This window comes from Pan troglodytes, chromosome 12, assembly GCF_028858775.2.
Source record: "Pan troglodytes isolate AG18354 chromosome 12, NHGRI_mPanTro3-v2.0_pri, whole genome shotgun sequence".
Classification (NCBI taxonomy): Eukaryota; Metazoa; Chordata; class Mammalia; order Primates; family Hominidae; genus Pan; species Pan troglodytes.
Genome location: NC_072410.2, coordinates 122,573,944 through 122,597,177, shown reverse-complemented (window position 1 = coordinate 122,597,177; position 23,234 = coordinate 122,573,944). Strand labels below are relative to the sequence as shown.

At 41.8% G+C, this 23,234-nt stretch overlaps 2 protein-coding genes across 38 annotated transcripts in view; one reads left to right on the top strand and one right to left on the bottom strand.

Annotated features, from left to right (window-relative positions):
- The window catches only part of SH3YL1 (SH3 and SYLF domain containing 1), a 46,252-nt gene extending 36,441 nt beyond the window's left edge, over positions 1–9,811 (bottom strand). For 8 of the 31 annotated variants that reach the window (XR_010149017.1, XR_010149018.1, XR_008543394.2 and 5 more), the window contains exons 1-2: positions 8,153–8,310; positions 7,573–7,728 (exon numbers count right to left, since the gene is read on the bottom strand). Coding sequence is in view for 23 of the 31 variants with exons in the window: in XM_054677432.2 (XP_054533407.1) it covers position 7,573 (1 nt within the window). In the remaining 8 variants the exon portion in view is untranslated. The other 23 variants (XM_063788871.1, XM_063788876.1, XM_063788886.1 and 20 more) reach the window with 20 other exon arrangements.
- Positions 8,433–23,230, top strand: ACP1 (acid phosphatase 1). Of its 7 annotated transcripts, none has more exons than XM_016945952.3 (7): positions 8,433–9,440; positions 9,663–9,947; positions 16,820–16,893; positions 16,988–17,101; positions 20,085–20,146; positions 21,926–22,031; positions 22,173–23,230. In XM_016945952.3, exons 2-7 carry the CDS (start codon positions 9,905–9,907, stop codon positions 22,248–22,250), a joined length of 477 nt encoding a protein of 158 aa, XP_016801441.1. In that variant the 5' UTR covers positions 8,433–9,440; positions 9,663–9,904; the 3' UTR covers positions 22,251–23,230. The 7 variants fall into 7 exon arrangements, 6 of the variants coding, with proteins under 6 accessions (XP_016801441.1, XP_016801428.1, XP_063645467.1 ...); XM_016945939.3 differs by lacking the exon at positions 16,988–17,101 and adding an exon at positions 17,143–17,256 and having other exon boundaries at positions 8,434–9,440; XM_063789397.1 differs by having other exon boundaries at positions 9,028–9,440; positions 9,688–9,947.
- The last annotated feature ends 4 nt before the right edge of the window (positions 23,231–23,234 follow it).

Sequence of the window (23,234 nt, the reverse complement as noted above, 5' to 3'; positions counted from 1 at the left end):
GCACGTCATCAGGACCTCCTGAGGCTGTGTCATGGGCTGTCCTTAACCTTGACAAAATAAATTTTTAAAATTGATTAAGACCTGTGTCAGAGCTCATGTATAAACTCATGGTTTATTCTTTCGACAGATCAAATGCTGAAACAGCATAGGAGAAAAAAATCCCTTTCTTTTATTCAGCAAAATATAAATATCTCCAATAAAATGTGATATATTTTGGTGCCTGGAATGTTTGAAACATGTAATTTATCTTAAAAGTGAAAACTGGCTGGGTACTCCCAGCACTTTGGGAGGCCAAGGGAGGAGGATCACTTGAGGCCAGGAGTTCGAGACCAGCCTGGGCAACATAGTGAGACCCCCATCTCTACCAATAAAATGATTTAAAAAATTAGCCAGTCATGGTCCTTGCTGAAGTCCTTGCTACCCAGGAGGCTGAGGCAGGAAGATCACTTGAACTCAGGAGATCAAGGCTGCAGTGAGCTATGACTGGGCTACTGCACTCCAGCCTGGGCAACAGGGCAAAGCCCTGCCTCAAAATAAAATAAAATTTTAAAAAGTGAAAACTGACTTAGGGTCATTTTGGAGTTCTATTTAAATTTCTTTAAAAGATGTCAGTATCAGTTCTTTGTGGCTCAACACAGGAGTATTAACAAGATCCAGACCAGGAAAAAAATCCATCCCAAGATTCATCAATGGTATGAAGTCAGATAGAGGAAGGTATTTCCACAGATACTTTATGCAAAATTAAGTGTGCATGATGCATGTGTGTAGCTCTTTACTCCTTTTAAAAACAAGTGGCATCACAGCATTAGTGTATTTTGGCATGTTGCATTTTTTAATAAATGTTATCTCAGAATAGTTAAAATACTGCCTCTCAGTGTAGGCTTTTCAAATCAACTTCATGAGATACAATTTACAAAATGAAATCTACCTGTTACAGGTATAGCTCAGTGTGCATGGACAGAGGTAGAGACCACTCCTGATCACAGCATCCGTGCCCTCTGTAGTGGTCACTCCTATACCCAGCCCCTGCCTCAGGTTAGTGCCAATCTGATTTCTGTCACTAAGTATGAATTTTGTCTGTGCCAGAACTTCATATAGTCATCAGTGTGTGTTCTTTTCTGTCTAGCTTATTTTACTCACCATGAAATTACTGAGACTCAAATTGCTGCACAGATCAGCTCTTCCTTTTTGACTGCCAACTGGTATTCTAATGTGTGGACATAGCACAATTTGTCCTTCCAGTCACTGTTGATAGACAATTGGGTTGTTTCCAGCTTTTGGCTATTACAAATAAAACTGCTATAAATATTCCTTTGTAAGCCTTTTGTAAAAAAATGTTTTATGGCTGGACACGGTGGCTCACACCTGTAATCCCAGCAATTTGGGAGGCCGAGGCGGGGGGATCACCTGAGGTCAGGAGTTCAAGACCAGCCTGGCTAACATGGTGAAACCCCATTTCTACTAAAAATACAAAAAATTAGCCGGATGTGGTGACGTGCGCCTGTAATCCCAGCTACTCAGGAGCCTGAGGCAGGAGAATCACTTGAACCTGGAAGGTGGAGGTTGCAGTGAGCCGAGATGGCGCCATTGCACTCCAGCTTGGGCAGCAAGAACGAAACTCCATCTCAAAAAAAAGAAAAAGAAAAAGAAAAAATGTTTATTTCTCTTGGGTAATTACCTAGGATAGGAATTTCCAGTTCATGTGGTAAATGTGTATTTAACAATGTAAGGAGCCACCTAAGAGTTCTCTAAAGTGATTACACATTTCAGGCTTCCACCAGAAACTTTTATAAGAGTTCTAGTTATTCCATATCCTCACCAACACTTGCAATGTCCAGTTTTTAAAATTTTAGTTATTTTAGTGGTACACAGTGGCCTTTCATTGTGGATTTAATTTTCGTTTCTCAGATGACTAATGATGTTGAACACTTTTTCCTATTTCTATATCTTGTAAAGTGTCTGCTTAAATCTTTTGTCCACGTCCTTTAACCACTTATTATTATTATTATACTTTAAGTTAACGGAGTTGTTTTTTTGCTTGTTAATTAAATTTCTTATAGATTCTGAATATTAGGCCTTTGTTGGATGTATAGCTTACAAATATTTTCTTCTATTCTGTAGGTTGTTTTCTCTGTTGATAGTTTCTTTTGCTGTTCAGAAGCTCTTTAGTTTAAGTAGGTCCCACTTGTCAATTTTTGTTTTTGTTGTAATTGCTTTTGGCATCTTTATCATAAAATCTTTGCCAGCGATTATGTCCACAATGGAATTTCCTAGCTTATCTTCCAGAGTTTTTACAGCTTTAGGTTTTACATTGTTAAAACAGGCTAAATGTGACCTGAGAAGAACTCCATACTTCAATATTTGAGTCCTTGTAGATGAACTGCCACCTAACTTAATATGTAGACAAGATTGAGAACTTAACTTAGGAGTATGCATCTGTAACAACAGCTCAGTCTTGGCCAATCCCAGCAGCCATACTTCAACCACTCATACACTGCTGAGTGTTCACATAAGGAAAATGATGAGCTGTAACCAATCCAGTTGTTTCTGTACTTCATTTCTGATTTCTGTACGTCACTTCCCCTTTTTTTGGTCTATAAATTTGTTCTGACCACGAGGCATCCCTGGAGTCTCTCTGAATCTGCTGTGATTCTGGGGGCTGCCCGACTTGCATATCATTCATTGCTCAATTAAACTCCTTAAAATTTAATTTGGCTTAAGTTTTTAACAACATTCAAGTCTTTAATCCACCTTGAATTGATTTTTTGCATATGGTATAAGGAAGGGGTCCTGTTTCAGTCTTCTGTGTATGGCTGGCCAGGTATTCCAGCACCATTTATTGAATATGGAGTCCTTTCCCCATTGCTTATTTTTGTTGACTTTGTCAAGTATCAGATGATTGTAGCTGTGTAGCATGAATTCTGGGCTCTCGATTCTGTTCATTGTTCTATGTGTCTGTTTTTGTACCATTACCATGCTGTTTTCATTACTGTAGCTTTGTAGTATAGTTTGAAGTCAGGTAGCATGATTCCTCCAGCTGTTCTTTTTGCTTAGGATTGCCTTGGCTATTTGGGCTCTTTCTTGGTTCCATATGAATTTTAAAATAGTTTTGTTTTCTAATTCTGTGAAGAATGATATTGGTAGTATAATAGGAATAGTATTGAATCTATAAATTGCTCTGGGCAGTATGGCAATTTTAATAATGTTGATTCTTCCTATCCTTGAACAAGGAATGTTTTTCCATGTTTGTGCCATCTCTGATTTCTTTCAGCAGTGCTTTGTAATTCTTGTTGTAGAGATCTTTCACCTCCTTGGTTAGCTGTATTCTTAGGTATTTTATTCTTTTTGTGTAAAATAGGTGTTTTAAATTGTAAAATCTGCCATTTCTCAATCTGTTTTTGACTGATTCTTCTTCCAGCTATGGGTTATGTTTTCCTGTTTTTACTCCTTTCTAGTAAAACAGGATTGTAGATATTACCATGTTGAGTGCCTAGATTTCATTGCTTCCCTTAAAAGTGTTAACACTTGTGTTAGCAGGCAGTGAGTTACTTGTAGATCAGCTTGATCACTTGTTGGCTTGTTGTTGTGTTCTGTTTGTGTGTCTAGAGTAGCCTTTAGAACTATTTTACCCATCAAGGTGTGTCCCTTCTGGGCTCTCTCCTGGGTGCCCTGGTTGTTTAATAAGCTGTCTCCATTGTGGCTGTTTCGAATGGCTGTCCCCAGCCTGATGCAAGCACTGTGAATAGTTCACCTCAAAGCTTCATGGCAGTTGTTCTTGCCTGCTTTGCAAATTTCACCCTACACAGCTAGCACTTAATATTCAGCAGAAGGCTCAGGGGGATCCCTCTGCAGATTTCTGGAGCTCTTTCTCTCAGCCGTCCCTCATTGCTAGTAACATGCTCTGCAAATTCCAGTTACCTCAGCCTCTTCAGACTCAATTTCTGCCTCTTCTTTTAAGCAGGAGCCTGGGCTCTGGGTGCCCCCTCCTTGTCCTGCAGTTTAGGAAGTGCTCCAGGCAGAAAACGGTCACTAATGGAGTTCACCTCCTGTTCCCCTTATCTTGTGGATCTCAGACATGTCCACCATGTGCAAAAAGTGCTCTACACACAGCTGTCCAGTTTCCTAGCTGTTTACCATGAGTGTGAGTAGCAGGAGCCATTTCGCTGCCCTGGCTAGTAGCTCTCAGTGCATTTTCCATTTGTTCTTTTATGATGAGCAATGCTGACTACATTTCTCTCTCTCTACCAAAGGTTTCTCATGCACCTTGTTATTTACAGGGGGTTTCTCTCTGTTTCTTATTAATTTATACATTAAAAATTAATATTTTTTTGGAATATGAGTTAAAAACATTGACTCTCTGTTACTTGTCTTTTGAATTTGCTTTTTTTCCTGTTTTTTCTTAATGAAATCAAATCTGTCTTCTATCTTACAAGGGTCTTTTAACAAAACACAGTAATTTTGAAGTTCAAATGGGAAAATAAACAAGCAAGAAGAGCTAGGAAAAAATACGTAATAGGAGAACAATGACAGCCCAGCCTTGACAGAACCTGTGACACATTACAAAGCCTCAATAATTAATACATAATAGCAGATGCAAATATAGGAGAAAAATCAATTCACAAAGAAGAAAATTCAGAAATTAACCCAAATATATTTACAAATTTAGTATATAATAAAAATGACACCTCAATTCTATGTTGAAATGATGTATTGCATACTAGATAATGTTCATTTGGGGAGAAAAACAAAAATTCCTTCACAGCTTTGTGTTACAGAAAGATAAACTCCAAATTCATTGAAGATTTAGAGTGTCAAATATCAAATTATAAAAGAACCAGGAATTATAGAATTTTTTTTCAATTTCATAGTGGAAAAGACCCAAGTATGGCAACAAAATTTCTATATTTCTATATTTTTACATGATCAGCAATTATTTGTACAACGTACAAATACATTGTAAAATACAGGAAAAAGTACAGATATGAAAATATGAAGGATAAAAAGCATCTATAACATTAATACTCACCAATACTACTGTCTGCATTTTGATGTATGCTTCAATTGATTCCTATTGCTAAACATGTAGACTGATTCCACTTTTAGCTTTTATAGCCATTACTATCAGGTGGTAATTATCTTGGGAGAGATGCTCTAGATGCTCAATATGTTTTAATTACATTTATACATATATCTAGATGCTGGATACATTTGAATTAGTTCACTGGAGTGGAAACTTGTTCTTTCTGCTGCTGAATATTTCATCTACTTTATTTCAGAGGCAGCACAACTTGTCTGCTTACATTGATGCTGCAGCCATAGTATCTGGAGTGGATTGGGTGACCCGAGGCTGCTGTATCAGGACGACATTCCTTTTTGTGCCACAGCAGGGCTTTATAACCAAAGCTGGTCCAATACCAGCATCTGATGGGGGACTTGTATAGGAGCTGCCAGAATAACTTTTTCCAAGGCACTTCGGTTTCCACTTGCTGTGGGATTTTTGTCTCCACAAGGGGAGAGTCTGAGAGCAAAGCCTTCATAGGGGAACCTGGCAGGAGGTGGAGAGAGCACCTGGGCTCTGCAAAGCCAGACTGAAGTCACAAGCCGCTCTGGACTTCTTCGTCAAATGGACCAGCAACATCTTTTTCTGTTAAAGCAATTTAGACTAGATTTTCTGATACATGCAACTGAAGCACTGTAAATAATACATGAATCTTATCCCCTCAGAAGACTTTCTACTTTGAACTCTCTCAACCAAGCAGTATTAGAGCAAATAAGCAAATTCCTCAGTTGAGAGTTAATCTTGCAAACATCCTGCTGTAGGGAAAGGTCATGGCCTGATCTGTAAACACGGGAAGAGAGCCATTGGACTTGGGAATCAGATGCAGCCTCACACGGCTGCAGACCGCAAGACTCATCCTAGACACAGCCTATGTCACTGTGATCCAGCTGTTGACAAGGCTGGTCACAGTGAGGACATCTTCAGTGTGTCAGCTGAACTACAGAAAATGTTACAGATTCTAATCAACTTCTGATAAAATCATGCGTGGTCATAGTTACATGCAGTGAATTTTTCTCTCAGAACAAAAAGAATATGCAAATAAAAATTTAGACATAAGCCTCAAATCCCATCCTCAGCATCAAATGATGGCTCACCCATTTTTCCTCTGCTGTACCATAAGGCATATAGAGCATGACCTGATCAGAGTGCTGATGTCCCATTCTATCATACTGATGAAGACACAGGTCATTACTAATGAAGCCTCTTAAACCTCACATCATGGTTAGCATCTGCACTCTCATAAACGTCTTAAGTCCCTTGAATCAGGCAAAATCTCTATAAATATTTAAGTTTTTTCTAAAAAAAGAGTGGCTGCCAAACCTCAAGCTAAGAAACTTTCAAATAAAGTTTTCTTTAAAACAAAAGTTAAAATGTTTGAAATTTTCATAGTAACACATTTTTTTTTTAAATTAGAAGGTCTTATAAAATACCGGAAAGACAATTTTTACTTTGGAAACCTCAAAAGCATAAATCAGCTTAAGATCTGGAAATAATTTTAGGTATTGATCGCAGTTCTATAAACTCAATGCTAGAGTCACTGGGGACAAACAGGGACATGAGAATCCTACTCGGAGTAAATTGCCACCTGAGGTGAGAGAGCTGACTACGGTTTCCAATCTAGTTGTACACGGAGGGTCAGGAATGAAAGCAAGAAGACCCAAGGGCCCCTCTCCACCACTTTCCTTACCAGAGTTCAGATTCCCAAACTTTTGCTTCCCTTATATTATTTTCTTCAATGGACTCTAATTATGAAAGGAATACTTACAGGAAAGCAAGCTTACTAAATTTGGTTTTCCAAGTTCTTACTGATTACATATTAATCAAATTATTAAACCTTATACTTTATGTGAAATGGAGGTTAACTCATTAAACTGATAAAATTCCATCTAAGATCAAAGGAACTAGAATGCTGCTAAAGGTATATTTAGAATAAACTAAAGAAATCTTAGCCTAAAGAAAGTGTATGTATCTAACCTTTAGAGAGGCTTTCAAATGTTGCTTTAAGCTACTTTTATTAACAAAACTGCATTTTGAACCCCACTGCTTGACAACTATGGCCTTTGTTTCTTAAGTCAATTCTTACCTTTCTGTGGCCTTGGTTTAATTACTTCCTTTGTTTTAAGGACACAAAGCTTGTCAGTTCTCAAAATAAAAACCTGTCTCTCTGGTCAGATCATTAACTCCCTAGTCAAACTTTCAGACTACCGTCTGAACATCAAGTGCTAGCCTGAGCTTGTTTCCAGTCCCCCAACCCCAGGCTGTGGCTGGGGAAGGAAGAGGACAGAGAAAGCTTTCTCTGCTCCCTCGGGAGACAGGAAAGCCCTTTATTTATTCCTGCCCTTCCTCTTCTCCAACTGAAGAGTGTGATCTTGGTACAGAGCAGTTCCACACATGCCACACTGGTCTGATCTTTTAGAGTAAAAAATGGGATCTTCCCAGAGAAAATTTTTTTAAAAACTTCATGTGCTTAGGTCTCAGAGCAGAGAATTTTGTCTTATCATGACGCCACTCACTGGCAAATAAGCTGGCGTGCACAGGGACTTGTGAGGCTCTCAGCAGAGTCAGGGTAGCAGTTACTTCCCTTTGACTGCATCAACTTCCTATGTTTGTGTTGACATGCCAGATCCTTATTTCTGCGGAATGAGAAATCTCTTGAGAATAAAGTTTTCCTAAACAGAACAAAAGTATCAAATCACTTTTGATGAGCAAACATTATTTTAAACTTTTTTTTAACTTACAAAAGATGAGGGGTAACATTTACTAGTTTTACAGAAATTTTATTTAAACAGAACATTAGTGAACCAAATAACCAATTCTCCTCAAACATGATAGACAGGATGGAGGTTATCACTTTGATCATTTTAACCTCCAACATAGTAATTTGTAAACATCAGTCGCTGCACAAGTATTTTAATAACAGGCCAGCCCATGGGAGTAAACAGCACCTTAGCCTCGAGACCTGTTCTCTCAACTGTGTGTACAGATTTTCTAAGTCGTTATGAATTCAGATATTCCCTACATCTCAATAAAAACACCTAGGAGAACAAGAAATCAGGACATGCATCTCCTGTAAGCAGAAGAGAAACCGAGCACCTGCTCTCTTGCGGGGGGGCAGCTTCGTGTCACTTTCCAACTCAGCCTCCACGGGAGCACGGGCATATTGGTTCAAATGAAGTGTAAAGGACACATCTCTGTCCACAGTGTAAATCCTATTTCCTTAAGGTGGTCAACCGATTGAGACCAGTTCCACACTTCCTTAAAGAAGGAAAAACTCAGCAGCCAGCGCCAAGGCCCAGCGATCAGAGAGGACCCGTGCTCGCCGCGACCCCGCGCTCGCCCTGTGGCCCCGCGACCCCGGCGCCAGGTGTTGGGGGGACCGGCCCTTCCCTTCCGGGTGTGAGGGGCTGGCCCTTCTCTTCCAGGTTGGGGGGCTGGCAAACTCGAACCTCGCCGGCGCCCTAGCCAAGGCCTCCTCCCCGCGCCTGCCGCGGGTTCCACGCGCATTCCAAGCGCGCGCATCCGACCCAAACTTCAGAGACGCTTCTGTGGAACGGAAGGATGGTCGCTGACACCTGGCCGTTCAAATATCAGGAAGTTAAAAATAACACGACCATCGTCAACATTCCAAACTTCGGAATAGCTTTTCTAAAAATGGAAAAGACGGTGGCTAAACTTCAATCAAAATCGCTGTGGTCAAGAAAGTCCTGGAAGCTGCTCTATCTTAACTTTGGGCGGTTTGCGGTTAACAGACGCGCGACCTAGAAACCCCAGAGGCATCGCCGGTTTTCCCGTCCTCCTCCTCCCACCACCGCCCAGCTCTTGAGAGGGGAGGGTGCTGCCGGACAGGTGGGCCCCCGGGTACTCACTGCTGCCCGCCCGGCCGCGGCGCCCCGTCCCGAGGCTGCCCAGGAAGAGGAAGGCGCGCTGCCCCGCCCCGCGGACAAGGAGGCCCCAGCGAGGGCGTACCTGCGGCAGGTGACGAAGGAGGCGGCGCAGAACACCCGCCGTGTACGTTTCGCGGGACAAAAACCACGCGCCCGCCGGGCCGCGCTCGGGCCTTCGCCCCCAGGGACTTCGGAACCGCCCCATCCTCAAGATCGAAAAGCCCAGGGCCTCGCGGCGGCTCCAAGCACGGTGTTGGGGGTGGGGGTCTAGGGGGCGCCCAGGCCCAAGGCCGCCCTGGTCCGGCGTGGACCCCGCGGGGCTCAAGACAGGTTCCCCTGCCTGACCCGCCCAGCCCCTCTATGCGAACTCGAACGACACGCACCACAGCCCGCCACGTACGCGAGACTCGCGCTGTGCCCCAACCCAGGTGGGCCGCCCGCGGAGCCGCGAGGCCTGAGCCCGCCCTGCAAGTGACCCGCGGCCCTTCCTCCTCCAGGTACCCCTCTCCTGCGGCCCCGTCCCCTATAGGTAACCTTTACCTCCCGCGGCTCCTTCCCCTCCAAGCGACCCGCAGCCCCGCCCCCTCCAGGTGACTCCCCCCCCAAGCCCCGCCACCACACACACACACCCCCTCGCCTTCCGCGGCCCTACTCCCTCCAGGTGACCCCACCCCCGCAGCTCCTCCTCCTCCGGACAACCTGCAGCCCCGCCCCTGCAGGTGACCGACGGCCCAGTCCCTGCAGGTGACCCGCGGACCCTCCCCGCCCGCCCTACGACCGTCACAGGACCGCCTCCGCAGGCGCACCGGAGCCGATTGCGCAGGCGTGGCTCTCACACGCGCTGCCCTGTTGGCGTTGGTGCGGGACTGCGCAGGCGCGCGGGGCAAGAGGCTGGCAGTGCGCCTGCGCCGCGTTGGCGTGCGGAACGCCGCGGTGTCTGGGCGCCTCTGCGCGCGGGAAGATGGCGGAACAGGCTACCAAGTCCGTGCTGTTTGTGTGTCTGGGTAAGAGGGCGCCGACTTACTCATGTTCTGACGTCCTCTGGAGAGTTGGATCGGGCTTGTGCGCTGTAGGTTGTGCCGCCGGGCTAGGAACCATGAGGGGGAGGAGGCCAGGGACTGGGAGGCCTAGGGTGTTCTAGGAGTGTTCCGCAGCGCCCCTGTTCCCCATCCGCCCCGTGCACCCGCCCAGCCTGCCCGCTAAACCTGGGTCCCCTCGCGCCTGCCATGTATCCGAGGCTCTTGGCATCTGCAGCCACAGCCCCTACAAGCCAAGGTACTTTCTTTGCGACTACTAGAATCTCTCTCGTTCCCCTCCAATGGGCCCAGGTAGGCCTGGAGGTTGTCGGACTGATGTGGTCTCTTAGGGGCCTCCTGAGTCCTATGACAACATTGTTTTGTTTGCTAGTTTTCTTAGCCCATGCTTAGATATGGATTTGAGTTAAAGGGAGATGAAGTTTTACGGTTTCGGGTTTCTTGATTGTAAAAGCCAAGCAAAGGAGACCTGCAGGTCCCTATATAACTTTGGCCCATGAAAAATGAAAGTGTATTTTATTAATGGCTTTTCAGGAACTTTCCAGCTTAAATTATTTTCACTCCTAGAATTTCAACACTTAGCTTGCCTTACTTCAAACATAATTTATTTTCCGTTTGGTCTTCAGGGATCTTCCTTTGGTGTAGCACTACAAGGTTATATTCCTCGGTGCCTCCACCCTGAGAGGAAGGCCTAAATTGTCAGTAGTCCGGTTACTTAAAACCTTCTGTGAGTTTGCATTTCCTGCAAAGTTTCTGTTTATTTTTACAGACTCCTCACTTTATCTCCTGTACCTTTTCCTGCTCACACCCTCAGGACACTGCCTTCCAGAACCTTTCGTTGTTCGGTAGCACTTCACATGCTTACTGAGCCTTCATCGCTGGGTGCCCATTATGCATTTTGCCTGGAAAGCCTTTTTATTTTATAAAGTCAAACCTAAATATTTCCTCCTTTGCTTTCCCAGATCATGAGTTGCTTCCTTATCGACATCTTTTATTACACAAATTTTACTATAATTTGTGTAATATAGTAAAAGATGTAATATAGAAAAGGTGTGATTCCTTATCGACATCTTTTATTACACAAATTTTACTATAATTATTTGATAGTCTGTTGAAATCCCAGCTGAGTTTAATTTTGTCGATGGCAATAACTGTGGCTTATTTTTCATTTTGTTTCCAGCTTTAGGACAATATATGATAAACGCTGACTAGGTTTTGTAGAAGTTAACTTCTGTGAAAGACGAATTAGAAGGCTTATCTTGTTTCACATTGGTAGTGGGCATCATTTGATTTTTAAGACTCATTGAAGGCTGAATGATGAAATCAATAAGTTTATTAAACAGTAGTTTGGTTAAGGATGGTTACTAAATAATATTCCATTCCCTTGTATAGTTTTGGTTGGTATTGTCGATTATGCTGGTATAATGCATCATGGTTGCTGTTAATGGGGAAGTGTATCCTTGCATATACAGTAGTCCCACTTTAGCTGTAGGGGATACATTCCAAGACTCCCCAGTGGATCCCGAAACTGTGGGTAGTACCAAACCCAATTGCTGTCAATTGGAACATGTGTCTGCTCGTTTCTTACACCCATAAATGGAATACCGTTGCCACCTTAACTAAGCATTTAAAACTGTGGTCGCAACTTTTGCAGTTCGAGGCAAGACAGCAGACGATCAGGAATTTCTTTTTCCTTGTTTACATTTTCATGGATAGAAGATTTGTTCGTACTGTAGATCTTAGTAACCTCGGTATAAGTTTTTTTTTTCTTTCCATAAGAAGTCAAAAACTTTCACCTTTTTACTTAAGGGTAGTGCTTATGGCTTCTCTTTGCCGTATCTGAATTGCTAGCTTCACTACTCTTATGATTTGGGGCCATTATTAGTAAACTAAGGGTGACTCGAACTCAGGCACTGTGATAGCATCACAATGGATCTGATAAGCTAGAGGGCAATAGGTGGATAGACAGCATGGATATGCTGGACAAAGGCATGTTTCACTTCTGGGGCAGAATGGAATGGGATGGCATGAGAATTTATCCTGCTACTCAGAACAGTGCACAATTTAAAACTTAGGAATTATTTGTGGAATTCTTCATTTAATATTTTCCAACTGAAGCTGACCATGGGGTAACCATGGAAAGCAAAACCTTGGAAAAGAGGGGACTATTGTATTTCAATACAATTCAGTGATTTTTTGTTGTTGTTGAGCGTCTACTATATGGCATGCACTCCTCTAAGTGGTGTGGTGAACACAACAGACAAAAATCCCAGCCTCTCTGGAGCTCACGTTCTCTCAGTCACCAGCAAGTATTAATTGATGTGCTCAATCGGTTGATGTGAAGATTAAGAAAAATAGAGCAGAAAAGGGGAATGGGAGTGGAGTGCAGTTTTGAGTGGGATGGTCAGGGAAGGCCCCACCTGATAGATGACTTTTGAGTAAAGACTTGAAGGAGGTGAGGAAGCAAGCCTAGGATATTTTGGAGAAGCATCCTGAACCCAGAGGAAAGCAGGTAAAAGTTTTGAAGGGAGAATACTGGCCATGGTCATGAACCGCAGGGAAGCTGCAGTGGCTGGGCCTAGTGGCCAGATAGTTTTTCTCAGTCAGGATTCCTCATCTATACCTGAAAATTTAGCAGATAATTTGAGCGCCTGTTTTCTCAGTGCTTCCATTGTAGATGTATAGGGAGAAGTTAATTCCTTATGTACACTGGTCCTTTAGGGCAGGAGTCTGCAAACTCTTTGTTTAAAGAACCAGATTATAATTATTTTAGATTGGCTTCACATGACATACAGAAAGGGTGTAGCACAAAGTAGCCATCCATATGATGAACCTGGCTGTGTTCTAGTGGATCTTCATTTGTGGACATCAGAATTGGATGGAACTCTGTATAATTTTCACATGTCACAAAGTACTCTACTTTTAGATTTTTTCCAACTACTCAACAATGTAAAAATTATTCTTACCGCTGTGGGCTGTACATAAAGGCAGTGGACCATGAGCCGATTTTCAGACCCCTGTTTTAGGTCCAGATCTTGGGAGGCCATGTGAAGACTTGGGCTTACTCTGAATAAACATTGGAGGGTTTTGAGCAGAGGTGGGAAATGATCAAATTTAAGTTTAAAAAAGAAGAGTTTCAGCTGTTGTTTTGAGATTAAACTGGAGGTGGAGCATGCCTTTACTGGTTGCATTCTGAGGGAATTTGAGCGGTAAATGGCATTTTACTTGGTAGCCATATAGAGGACAGTAAGAGTTGTATGCTTTTGAAATGTAAAAAATTTTGTTCATTCAAAGCATTTGTTTGGACCCTATTGAGATTGAAGTGTAGAAAAGCATCAGAGGTTTTTCATTGGTGAAGCTAATGATGGAAAATAATTGAGCTCCTTACTACAGCACAATTATGAAGGGTGCTTTATGTTTTTGCAATAGAGACTTATTAGTGAAGATGATGCAGGAGCCATGACCCAGCCAGCATGGTTGGTGGAGATAGCACATACTGGTGGAGTCACTTTATTTCTGGGCTACACCCATACTGGGTGCTAGGTCTCTTACCAGGTATAGCAGACACAGCCCCACCCTCCCAGAGCCTATCTGCCTTTTATGAGTCTCCATCCTTGAATTGAAGATGCTGAAGAAGGGTATAAAATAGTCTGCCTAATTTGGAAAAGACAAACTTGAGACTTTACAGATTGAAACATTTTTTAAAGGCATTTGAAGATGGAATGTTCTGTTTTTAGAACTTGTTTGATAGGCGAAACCTGAAGTACATGCAGTGTTTCACTGATGACCGGGGTGCTCCATTTTTTCATAACAAAATTTGGTGGCATCAACTTTCGAAATCAACAGGGCAAGCTACTGCTAGCCTTTAGGACAGTTAATAATGCAAGTTTTCATATTGTTGTGGGGAAAGTAAGCTGTTATTTTACAGTTAAAGATAATTATTTGTAAACGTGTGGGGCTAGTCTTTATTATATTTTTAGATGCTAAGATACTAGGCATCTGTTGTTCTACAGTTCCAAAATAATAATTGTCTTAATTTGGAATACAATGTTTGCTGTTAAAAATATTCCCAGGGTATATGGTGACAAGTAAAAGAGTTACACACCCATGGGAAGCCTTTCAATAATTAAAATAGTGCTGATGACAATACCTGTTTAAAAAACTAAACAAAATTTAGAATGTCGAAAGGAAAAACTTCACAACACAAATTAGCATATAGAGGGCATTCAAGGCTAATTTGTTGTCTTTCCCTTTATGGTTTGTAGGTAAGATTTTTTACTGCTGTGGAAACTACAGTCTCTGTGGGAAAAAAGTACATAATATGCTTAGGTCTTACAATGTAGAAACTGAAGGCTGTAGTAAGGCAGTGAGTTGGTTTTCTGAACTAGGGAATTAGCTGTGTTTTACAACACTAAAAGATCCTCATTGTACTTGTTTATCATAAACAGAAGACCCTAATAGTGATAAAGAGTAAACTCTTAGTTAGTGCTGCCTATTCTCACAGTTCCTCTTTTTCGTATCTGTTTCCTAAATTCAGCTCCTAATGTCTGGACTCAGTATGGTGCTTTGGCATTAAGGAGACTGGAAGGCCTCAGAGCAGCCCCAGAAGCAAGGTCGTAGAAACCATCATTTATCTTCCCCAGCGCAGATCATAGAAACTAGAACTCCTCTCCTGCAAAGCAAGCCATAAAACCTAGAAAGATCACTCTCTCCCTTTTGCTTTCTCTTGAAGACAGCATTTCAGAGGGGCCCTGCCTCATTCCTGGGGGAGGAAATGCTGTGGCCCTGCTGGGTTTCCCTCAGTCTGCTACCATTGGATCATTTCCTTTTGTCCAGTGCCATTTCTACACAGCTGTGCATTGGTCATCTAAGCATCAAAACCGTTTCCCTGGGTCTTTGGGTCTTCATTTCTGAAGGCTCTTGTTAACCTGTCTTTTGTTACAGGAGTATCTTCCGTGACCTTTATGATGGGTGAGGAAAGCTGCCACACCTTTCCACTCTGACACTGTCTTGTATTTGCTCCTTCATACGAGCCTCTTACAAGGTCTCTCCAATTCAGTCATGTGCTCTTCTAGTGTTTCCTTAGCTGTGCCGGTAATTTTGGTAACTTGTAGGAAGGGTCTGTGTTTTAAACAACTTTCTGTCTTCAGGTTAGGGCACAGTGCTTGGCACATAGAGTTGGCATACAAAATATGTTTGTTGAATAAGTCATATTACCCTTTTCCATAGGACTTTCTATTTCTCCTCATAGTGGCTACGCAAAGTTCAAATGTTGGCCCAGTGTTTTAGGGCTCCTGTATACCAGCCCGTCAGTTTCCAGACACTGGCTCTCTGTACCTGAAGCATCGCAGCCTCACCTGCTTAGTGCCACAATCCCTCTGAGTTAAATGCCTTTCCCTTCCTCTGTCCATTAAGATCCTGATCATCCTTTTAATATCATCTCTAATCTTTCTTTTTTCTGGTAAGAAATTTTCTTATATCTTGTTTTTGCTTTGTAGCATCGTTCTTTTTCTGTGCTGCTGTAGTGTATTGTTTATCAGCATTCATTTTCCCACTTTTATTATAATAAATATAATAAATAAAGTGGAGATAGAGTTCAGCTGAATGGCCAGTGATTCAACCCATTGTGTCTCCCTCTGAAAACCCCAATAAAACCTCAGAGCACTATGGCTCTGAGGAACTTCCTGGGTTGGCAGTGCTCTTTGAATATTGTCTCATGTTGATGACAGGAGAGTAAGGTGTCCCAGAGGACAGTGGAGCTACCTGTTAGGGAACCTCCCAGAATGTGCCCTATAGGTCACTTGCTTTGGCTGTTTTTTGTTTGTTTGTTTGTTTGTTTGTTTTTGTTTTTGTTGCTGTTACTATAGTGAAATTGTAATGGTAAGTGTTCTGCTTTCCTGAGTTTGGGGAATAATTCTAGGGAATTATCAAACCTGAGGGAGCCCTGGGGAACCTGGATTTCTCACTTGCTGGTCTAAAGTAAGGATGGCCCTGATGTCGACATCGTGGTCTGGAGAGTGGTGTCCCTGACCTTCGGCTGCTAATGCCTGGATCTGTATCCCTGGGCTCAGGGCTTTGCATGTGATCTCTCAGTAAATGTTGGTGTTGAATCGCTGTTTATGCTTAAATGCATGTTTGTGTGTTTGTGTATTGTTTTGTGAAACAGTAGTCATCCTTATGTGTGATATACTTGAAAATACATACAGTTGACCCTTCAGCCACAGGGGTTTGAACTTTGAAGGATTTATTCGAGGAATTTTTTTAATCAAGCACAGATGGAAAATACCGTGTTGTCTGAATGAGAAACCCATCTGTATGGAGGGCTGACTTTTCCTATACTTGGGCTCCACATTCGCAGGGGCCAACTATAGGACCTGAGTATGCACGTTTTGGTATACTGGGTAGGGGTGGGAGGGTGTCCTGAACCAGCTCCTGAGTCTACTGAGGGACAGACCACTGTATTTTATTTTTATTCTGTTGTATTTCATTTTAAAATAAGCTGGTTGCAACCCACTTCATTTTCGTGATTCACTCCTGGATCATTAGTAGCAACTCTTTAAACAATAATTTTTGTTGAAATTGTTTTTCTGATATCTTTGTCATCTGTACTTGGAGTACTTGGCTGGTTGGTGTCAAATCACTGAACTTGAGCCTGATAGGCTGTTCTCCAGCAGGGTCTACCCTCACTGGTTGGACAAAGGCGTCAAAGGATAGTGTTGGCCTTTGTTTTTCCTGAGGGATAGCACAGCCCCTGTGTGTCAGGTGTGTAAAGAGGGGGAGCTGGCATGTGCCCTTCCATCCAACCTAACCCTCTGTTTCCCCACCCCTCCCTTTTTTTAAAGGTAACATTTGTCGATCACCCATTGCAGAAGCAGTTTTCAGGAAACTTGTAACCGATCAAAACATCTCAGAGAATGTAAGTACCATTCATTATCTTAAAGAGGCCAACCTGAACTCCTCTGGGCAGGAAATTGCGAAAAAAAAAAAATTCCATGTTTCTTCCCCTGCAGTGGAGGGTAGACAGCGCGGCAACTTCCGGGTATGAGATAGGGAACCCCCCTGACTACCGAGGGCAGAGCTGCATGAAGAGGCACGGCATTCCCATGAGCCACGTTGCCCGGCAGGTACCGTCCTTGGACTTGAAGTTGTGTGTTTTGTGTTTCAGTGGGTCATTGACAGCGGTGCTGTTTCTGACTGGAACGTGGGCCGGTCCCCAGACCCAAGAGCTGTGAGCTGCCTAAGAAATCATGGCATTCACACAGCCCATAAAGCAAGACAGGTAGACAAGCTCTTGTTCAATTTCTAATATGTAGAGTCCAGTAACTTGAGAAGTAGCGAAAGGATTAACCAGACTTGTATATTAATGAATGTGTTTATTTAGGGTGAGCTTAACCAGCTACGGTGTGTCCATTTTGTTTCACTTCTGGTTGCACGGTGTTGAAAGACTTGCCTGACTTTGGAATTTACTTATTAAAATGCACATAAAAGCTAGGTAATTTATAATGAGAGAGCCTGACTGTGAGCTGGGGCTGAGCGGTGCTCTGTCTTCTGTTCCTTCCTGCATAATTTTTATTAAACATTTAGGCCATAGTAATCATTCTGCTGATATTGCAAGTTTGTTGCTAGAATGAAGTTATATAATATATACAAAAACATTTTTTCAACTGTAAAGTGCCTTAGTAATATAGGGTAATACCAACAACAGTATGGATATATAATTATAGTCTATTGGGCCACACTTAAGTTTGGAGTCTAATAAAGTCACAATCAAATTCTGCAATTTCAATTGAAGATAACCTTGTCTTTATATTATAAATTAGAAGCTAAAGTTGATTTTTCTAAGAGTTCTTTATTTAAATGAAGTACTCTGGGACTGACCTTTTCGGAAATGGAATCCTCGTTGGTCAGGTGATTCAACATTTTTATACAATTTATCCATCCTCATCTCTTCAGGATTTGCATACCTTGCCAGTTTCTACTGGCCATTGTTGAAAACATATTTATTTGGAGAAGTCCAAAGCCAAGGGGCTCATGGGGCTGTGAGGTCCTTCTTGCTGCATCGTCCTGTGGTAGAAGGTGGAGGAGTCAAGAGAGTGCCCCAGAGAGTGAGAGCGAGAACTAGAAAAACGGGAAGAGGGAAACAGAGGAGAGAGAGAGAGGACCCATCAGTGTCAGGAGCCCACTCCCAAGATAGTGGCATTAATAAAGATCCTGCGTCTCACTATTGTTGCATTGGGGATGAAGTTTCCAACAAAGGAACTTTGAGGGACACATCCAAACCATAACATAGGATTTAAATAATTTTACAGAGTTCAAGAGTTCTGCTACTGAACCGTTTGAGATCCCTGTTCTGAGGTCTCATCACTTTCCAGTTTTAGCAGGAAGAGAAGTGGCAAGTGGTAGGAGTCTGCAGATTGGGGCCTGCACCTTTTTTTGAGGCACCTTTTTTATGAACAGTGTTTGTTGGAACACAGCCAGACTTACTCATTCACCTGTAGTGCGCGGCTGCTTTTGTGCTAGAGCAGCACAGCCAGAGCGGCCTCGTGGCCACAAAGCCCGACTCACTGCAGCACTGGTTTTTTATATGGGGTTTCTAGTTGTTTTTAGTAGTAGGGGTGATTTGCCACAAGCTGTTTCATTTATAGCTGCAAGTGGAAATCCTTTACTGTGCATTTGTTACATAAGTTATAGCTGTTTCTTTCTCAATTATTGTAACATCTAAAAATTATGTAACAGTTACTAAGTCTTTTTTTATGAAAAATTTACAATTAGTCCAGAATTTAAAACAAGTTTAGTATTAAATCCTAGGGAATTTCTCACATAACTAATTTGGAGAAATAATATAATACTGTTCAGGCATGGTGGCTCACACTTATAATCCTAATAACACTTTGGGAGGCTCAACATTGCTTGAGCCTAGGAGGTCAAGACCAGCCTGGGCAACATAGTGAGACCCATCTCTACCAAAAAAATTTTAAAAATTAGCTGGGTGCTATGACATATGCCTGTAGTCCCAGCTGTTTGGGAGGCTGAGGTAGGAGGATGGCTTGAACTCAAGAAGTTGAGGCTGCAGTGAGCTATGATCACACCACTGTACCCCAGTGTTGGTGACAGAGTGAGACCTTTTCTCTAAAAACAAAAAGAAAAAATTCAGTATTGTACTTATTCTCGATTTTGAAATAAGTCAATGTCATGGGAGTGTTGACGAAATACAGTCTTTTCTAGCTACTGGAAGTGCATACTAAAAGCCAAAGTTTCTCATTTTTTAGAAGAACAGGTATACACTTTCCACCTTTGTTCCGCAGTACGTATGTTTATGTTTCTTATTCTGCCATTATTTATAGTAGTCGAAATTCACAAAATAATCTTTTCATTTGTATTTTAAGTAGGTGTGTTTATAGATTATATCAGAAAACAATCATAAGCTTTCAGGTTACAATCAGTAGAAATACTGAGTGGCATTCTCTTCTGTGTGAGGTTTAAATTATGGATAGTCAGTCAAAATAAAGGAGGACTGTCGGTTATCACTCCTGTGTTTCTTTCTTAGTGACCACCTCTGACCACCCAACTTAATACTTTTACTCCTCCCTGCCCCAAAGCTGTATGTATCTCCTCTCTGCTTTATTTCCTCCAGGGCATCTGTGCCTCCTGTGTGTTGCCTGCCCCCATGTGGAAGGGCAGCTCCATGGGACGCGGCTCTGTCCACTTAGCTTGGTGTTTGTTACTGGGGCCCAGGATGTTCAGTGCTTCTGGAATGAAAAATAGAGTAGAATAATGAAGGGGATTAAATATGTGACATTTTAGTATGTTGACTGTATTATACACTGTTACTAACGAATTGAAGCCGATGTATAAACATTGTGTCTACACATTATACTATTTTATGATTATTGTATGGAACTTTATAATACAAAATTTCTTTGCAGTACAATTTTGAGAAATAGGTTAACTCTATTTTAACTTAAAAGTACCCTAAAAATTATTTAATTGTTTATTAGTGAGTAACAGGCTCAAATACAGCAGTTTTTTTTTTCTTTTAGTATTGCTTTGCATCCTCTAGGCTTGAATGGTATAAACACTGTGTTTTGACTTCTTATTCAATTTTAGATTACCAAAGAAGATTTTGCCACATTTGATTATATACTATGTATGGATGAAAGCAATCTGAGGTAATCCTGTTTTTGAAGAATATTTCTGTTCAACTCTCAGTTCAGCAATGGGCCAAGTAATTTGTTGTCCAGATTTACTTTTTCTATTTTAAAGGTTTTAATAGTCAGTGATGGTCACCATATGTAGAATTATTTTATTTAGAACAGCAAAAAACTTAGTAATCTAGAATTGTCTCTTAGGTATTTACAAGGAAATACACCTTAGAAAAGGGAAAGTCTAGTTGTTAATAGCATGATTTAATTGGAAAACTAGCTTGGCTGTGATAGTTTTGTATCAAGCATATTGTTCTGCATGAGAACGATTTTGATATTTTTGCTGTAATGATTCCTGGGCAGGGCAGTGTTTTATTGATTCTCGGGCCAAAGCTCTGCAACCATAGGTTCCTATTATTATCGCATCTTGTAAAAGAAGGAAGTGAGAAACGGTAATGTTAGCTTATGTCCCCGAGTTCACACAGCTAGCTTGTGGTGGATGTCATGGGATTTAAGCCTAGGCTCAGTGAGGAAGGGCCCTGCTGTATGCACCCCTGCCTCAGTCACCACCCTCCTGACCTGCCCCAGTCCCATGTTCAAGGCGTCATCGGGAACGAATCATAATTTAATGTCACTCCAGGATTCTGACTTGCATCACTACTTATTCATAAATATCTCATGTTTTTGATGAAGATAAACTATTTGTGCTTTTAATTACTTTTGTACAAATGAACAGATAGGGATGCACCAGTTTCAATTATTTTTTATTAATTAGGACCTTCATTAAAATGCATGTATTTTTTAATTTTTATTTTTCTGTCCTTATTCTGTTCTCATTGTTTTTGCTGACACCATAGCCCATAGGCATTGTAAAAACACCTTTTTAGGAGACCCCATTTGCTTTGACTGGCGCTGAGCACCCTGTTTCTTTGTGTGTGGGGCAAGTGGAGTTCCTGCAGCCTCACATTTGCACGTGCTGTTCCTCTGCCTGGAAGCTAATCCTTGCTTCTTGGGTCATTCGGCTCCTATTTGCCCCTCGTGGGTCAGCTTAAATTCATTTCTTGATAGAGGTATTCTGCTGCCCTGTCATTAGGCCGGATTGTGCATTAGACTTAGGCCTGCCTGCAGTTCTCATTCCTGCACCTAATCCTGAGCTGTAAAACTTCGTGCATGGGAGCTCTTGGCTGTTCCGTTCCCACATAAAGCACGTACCTGACTCATCAACTCATCTGTCGCAGGTGCTCAGTCAAAATTTGTTAAATAAATGGAGGCGCTTAGTTAAGTTTGCCTTTTTCTTTTGTAGCAATGTGAAAGCTAAGGGTGGAAGTCTAGAGTGAAGCTGAGTTTCCAGCTTGGGCAGAGGCTTAAGGAATAAAAGATGGAAGAGTAATTAAGGAGTGGGTCGTGCTGCGGGAAGTGCTGTGTCAAGACACCTGAGGATGGAATTGGTAGCCCTCTGTTTTGGGACTGGTTCAGATGGTGTTTTGGGTTCCTATCACCTTTGTTTTATCTCTGAAACTTGGTTGTCTTAAAATGTATTTTGTGGGAGAAAATATAATTATTGTATATTTTGTGTAACAGAATCAGTGAGAATAAGCTGCTGTCGCAAACTGTCTTGCCTAGAGAGAGGGCAGTGGCATACAGCTGCAGAAGGGGCCACACGGGCCTGCTGAGTGTTCCGTTTCATTTCAAATTAGGTCATTCTGTCTTGATTTTGATATGGATGTTTCATAAGACCCTAGCAGATGTCCCTGTTTAACTTGAAACCATAGATCAGAAAACTAAGTTCATATTTCAATTTTACAGAGATTTGAATAGAAAAAGTAATCAAGTTAAAACCTGCAAAGCTAAAATTGAACTACTTGGGAGCTATGATCCACAAAAACAACTTATTATTGAAGATCCCTATTATGTAAGTACAGTTCACGTTTTAGGGCTAATATGAAGACCCAACACATCTGTATCCTGCCATATTAAATAACAGATGAGATTGTGTTAAGGATGTTTTTGTTATGCAGGTTTTGCCATTTTCTTCTTTTTCCTGTCCATTTAGGGGAATGACTCTGACTTTGAGACGGTGTACCAGCAGTGTGTCAGGTGCTGCAGAGCGTTCTTGGAGAAGGCCCACTGAGGCAGGTTCGTGCCCTGCTGCGGCCAGCCTGACTAGACCCCACCCTGAGGTCCTGCATTTCTCAGTCAGTGTGTAATCACGTTCCAGGGCCCAAAGCCCCAGCTCTTTGTTCAGTTGACTTACTGTTTCTTACCTTAAAAAAGTAATTGTAGATGGAAATCAGTTGTGTTTGGCAGAAGAATCAATAAAAATCTTTGATTCAGACAGTTTATGGGGTATTTTAAGCATTCTTAGACTAGTTGAACATCTCACTTTGCCCCAGTTACAAAAATAGTAGAACAAGCAACATAAAACAATGAAGGAAAACCTCACTTGAAGGCCCAGGTCAACATCTAAGCCTGTTGAGACTTAGATAATCCAGTCTACCTCTTCAGTAGGTTTGTGTGGATGGCCTGATGGAGGGCAGGTGCCCTCTGCTCCCCAGTGCTACCTCTGTCTTCCCTAGGGCCTTTTATGGATTGACAGTAGTCCCCTCTGTAGGAGCTCACAGTCTAGATTAGAAGTGTTTTAATTTCTACACACCCATAGTGCACATTGTATATTGAAAAGATAGGGGAGAGAGAAACATTTATGGAATCAGTCGTTGGCACCTTCAATGCTTCATGATTTTTGTCGAGTTTACTTCACGAGGAGGTCAGCCCATTGGCTCCCATCTGAACCACTTTGCCTCTGAAACTTAATTACATCCAGAAAGGACACTTGTATGCTAGTCTGTGGTCAGTTGAGGAATATGACTGTTTTTATATGCACATGTAACCCAAATGTCCAATATAAATTGGCTTATTTTTTAAAATAATTTTAAAAGTTGGGAAAAGTGTTATTATTTGGCATGCTTAAATATTGAATAAGTATTCTTCATCAGCATTTAATAAATGTATAGGCAGATATAAGGTAATTTCTGTGTATTTTGAGATAATGTCAAAATCATGAATATTTCAAAATAAACTGGGGAGTTATAAAAATACAACTAGAGATATAAATCTG

Coding starts and splice junctions, on each gene's coding strand:
- ACP1 (XM_054677648.2), top strand. CDS start 10,170: ATGTATCCGAGGCTCTTGGCATCTGCAGCCACAGCCCCTACAAGCCAA. Junction 16,894..16,987: donor ATCAAAACATCTCAGAGAAT/GTAAGTACCATT, acceptor CTTCCCCTGCAG/TGGAGGGTAGACAGCGCGGC. Junction 22,032..22,172: donor TTATTGAAGATCCCTATTAT/GTAAGTACAGTT, acceptor CTGTCCATTTAG/GGGAATGACTCTGACTTTGA.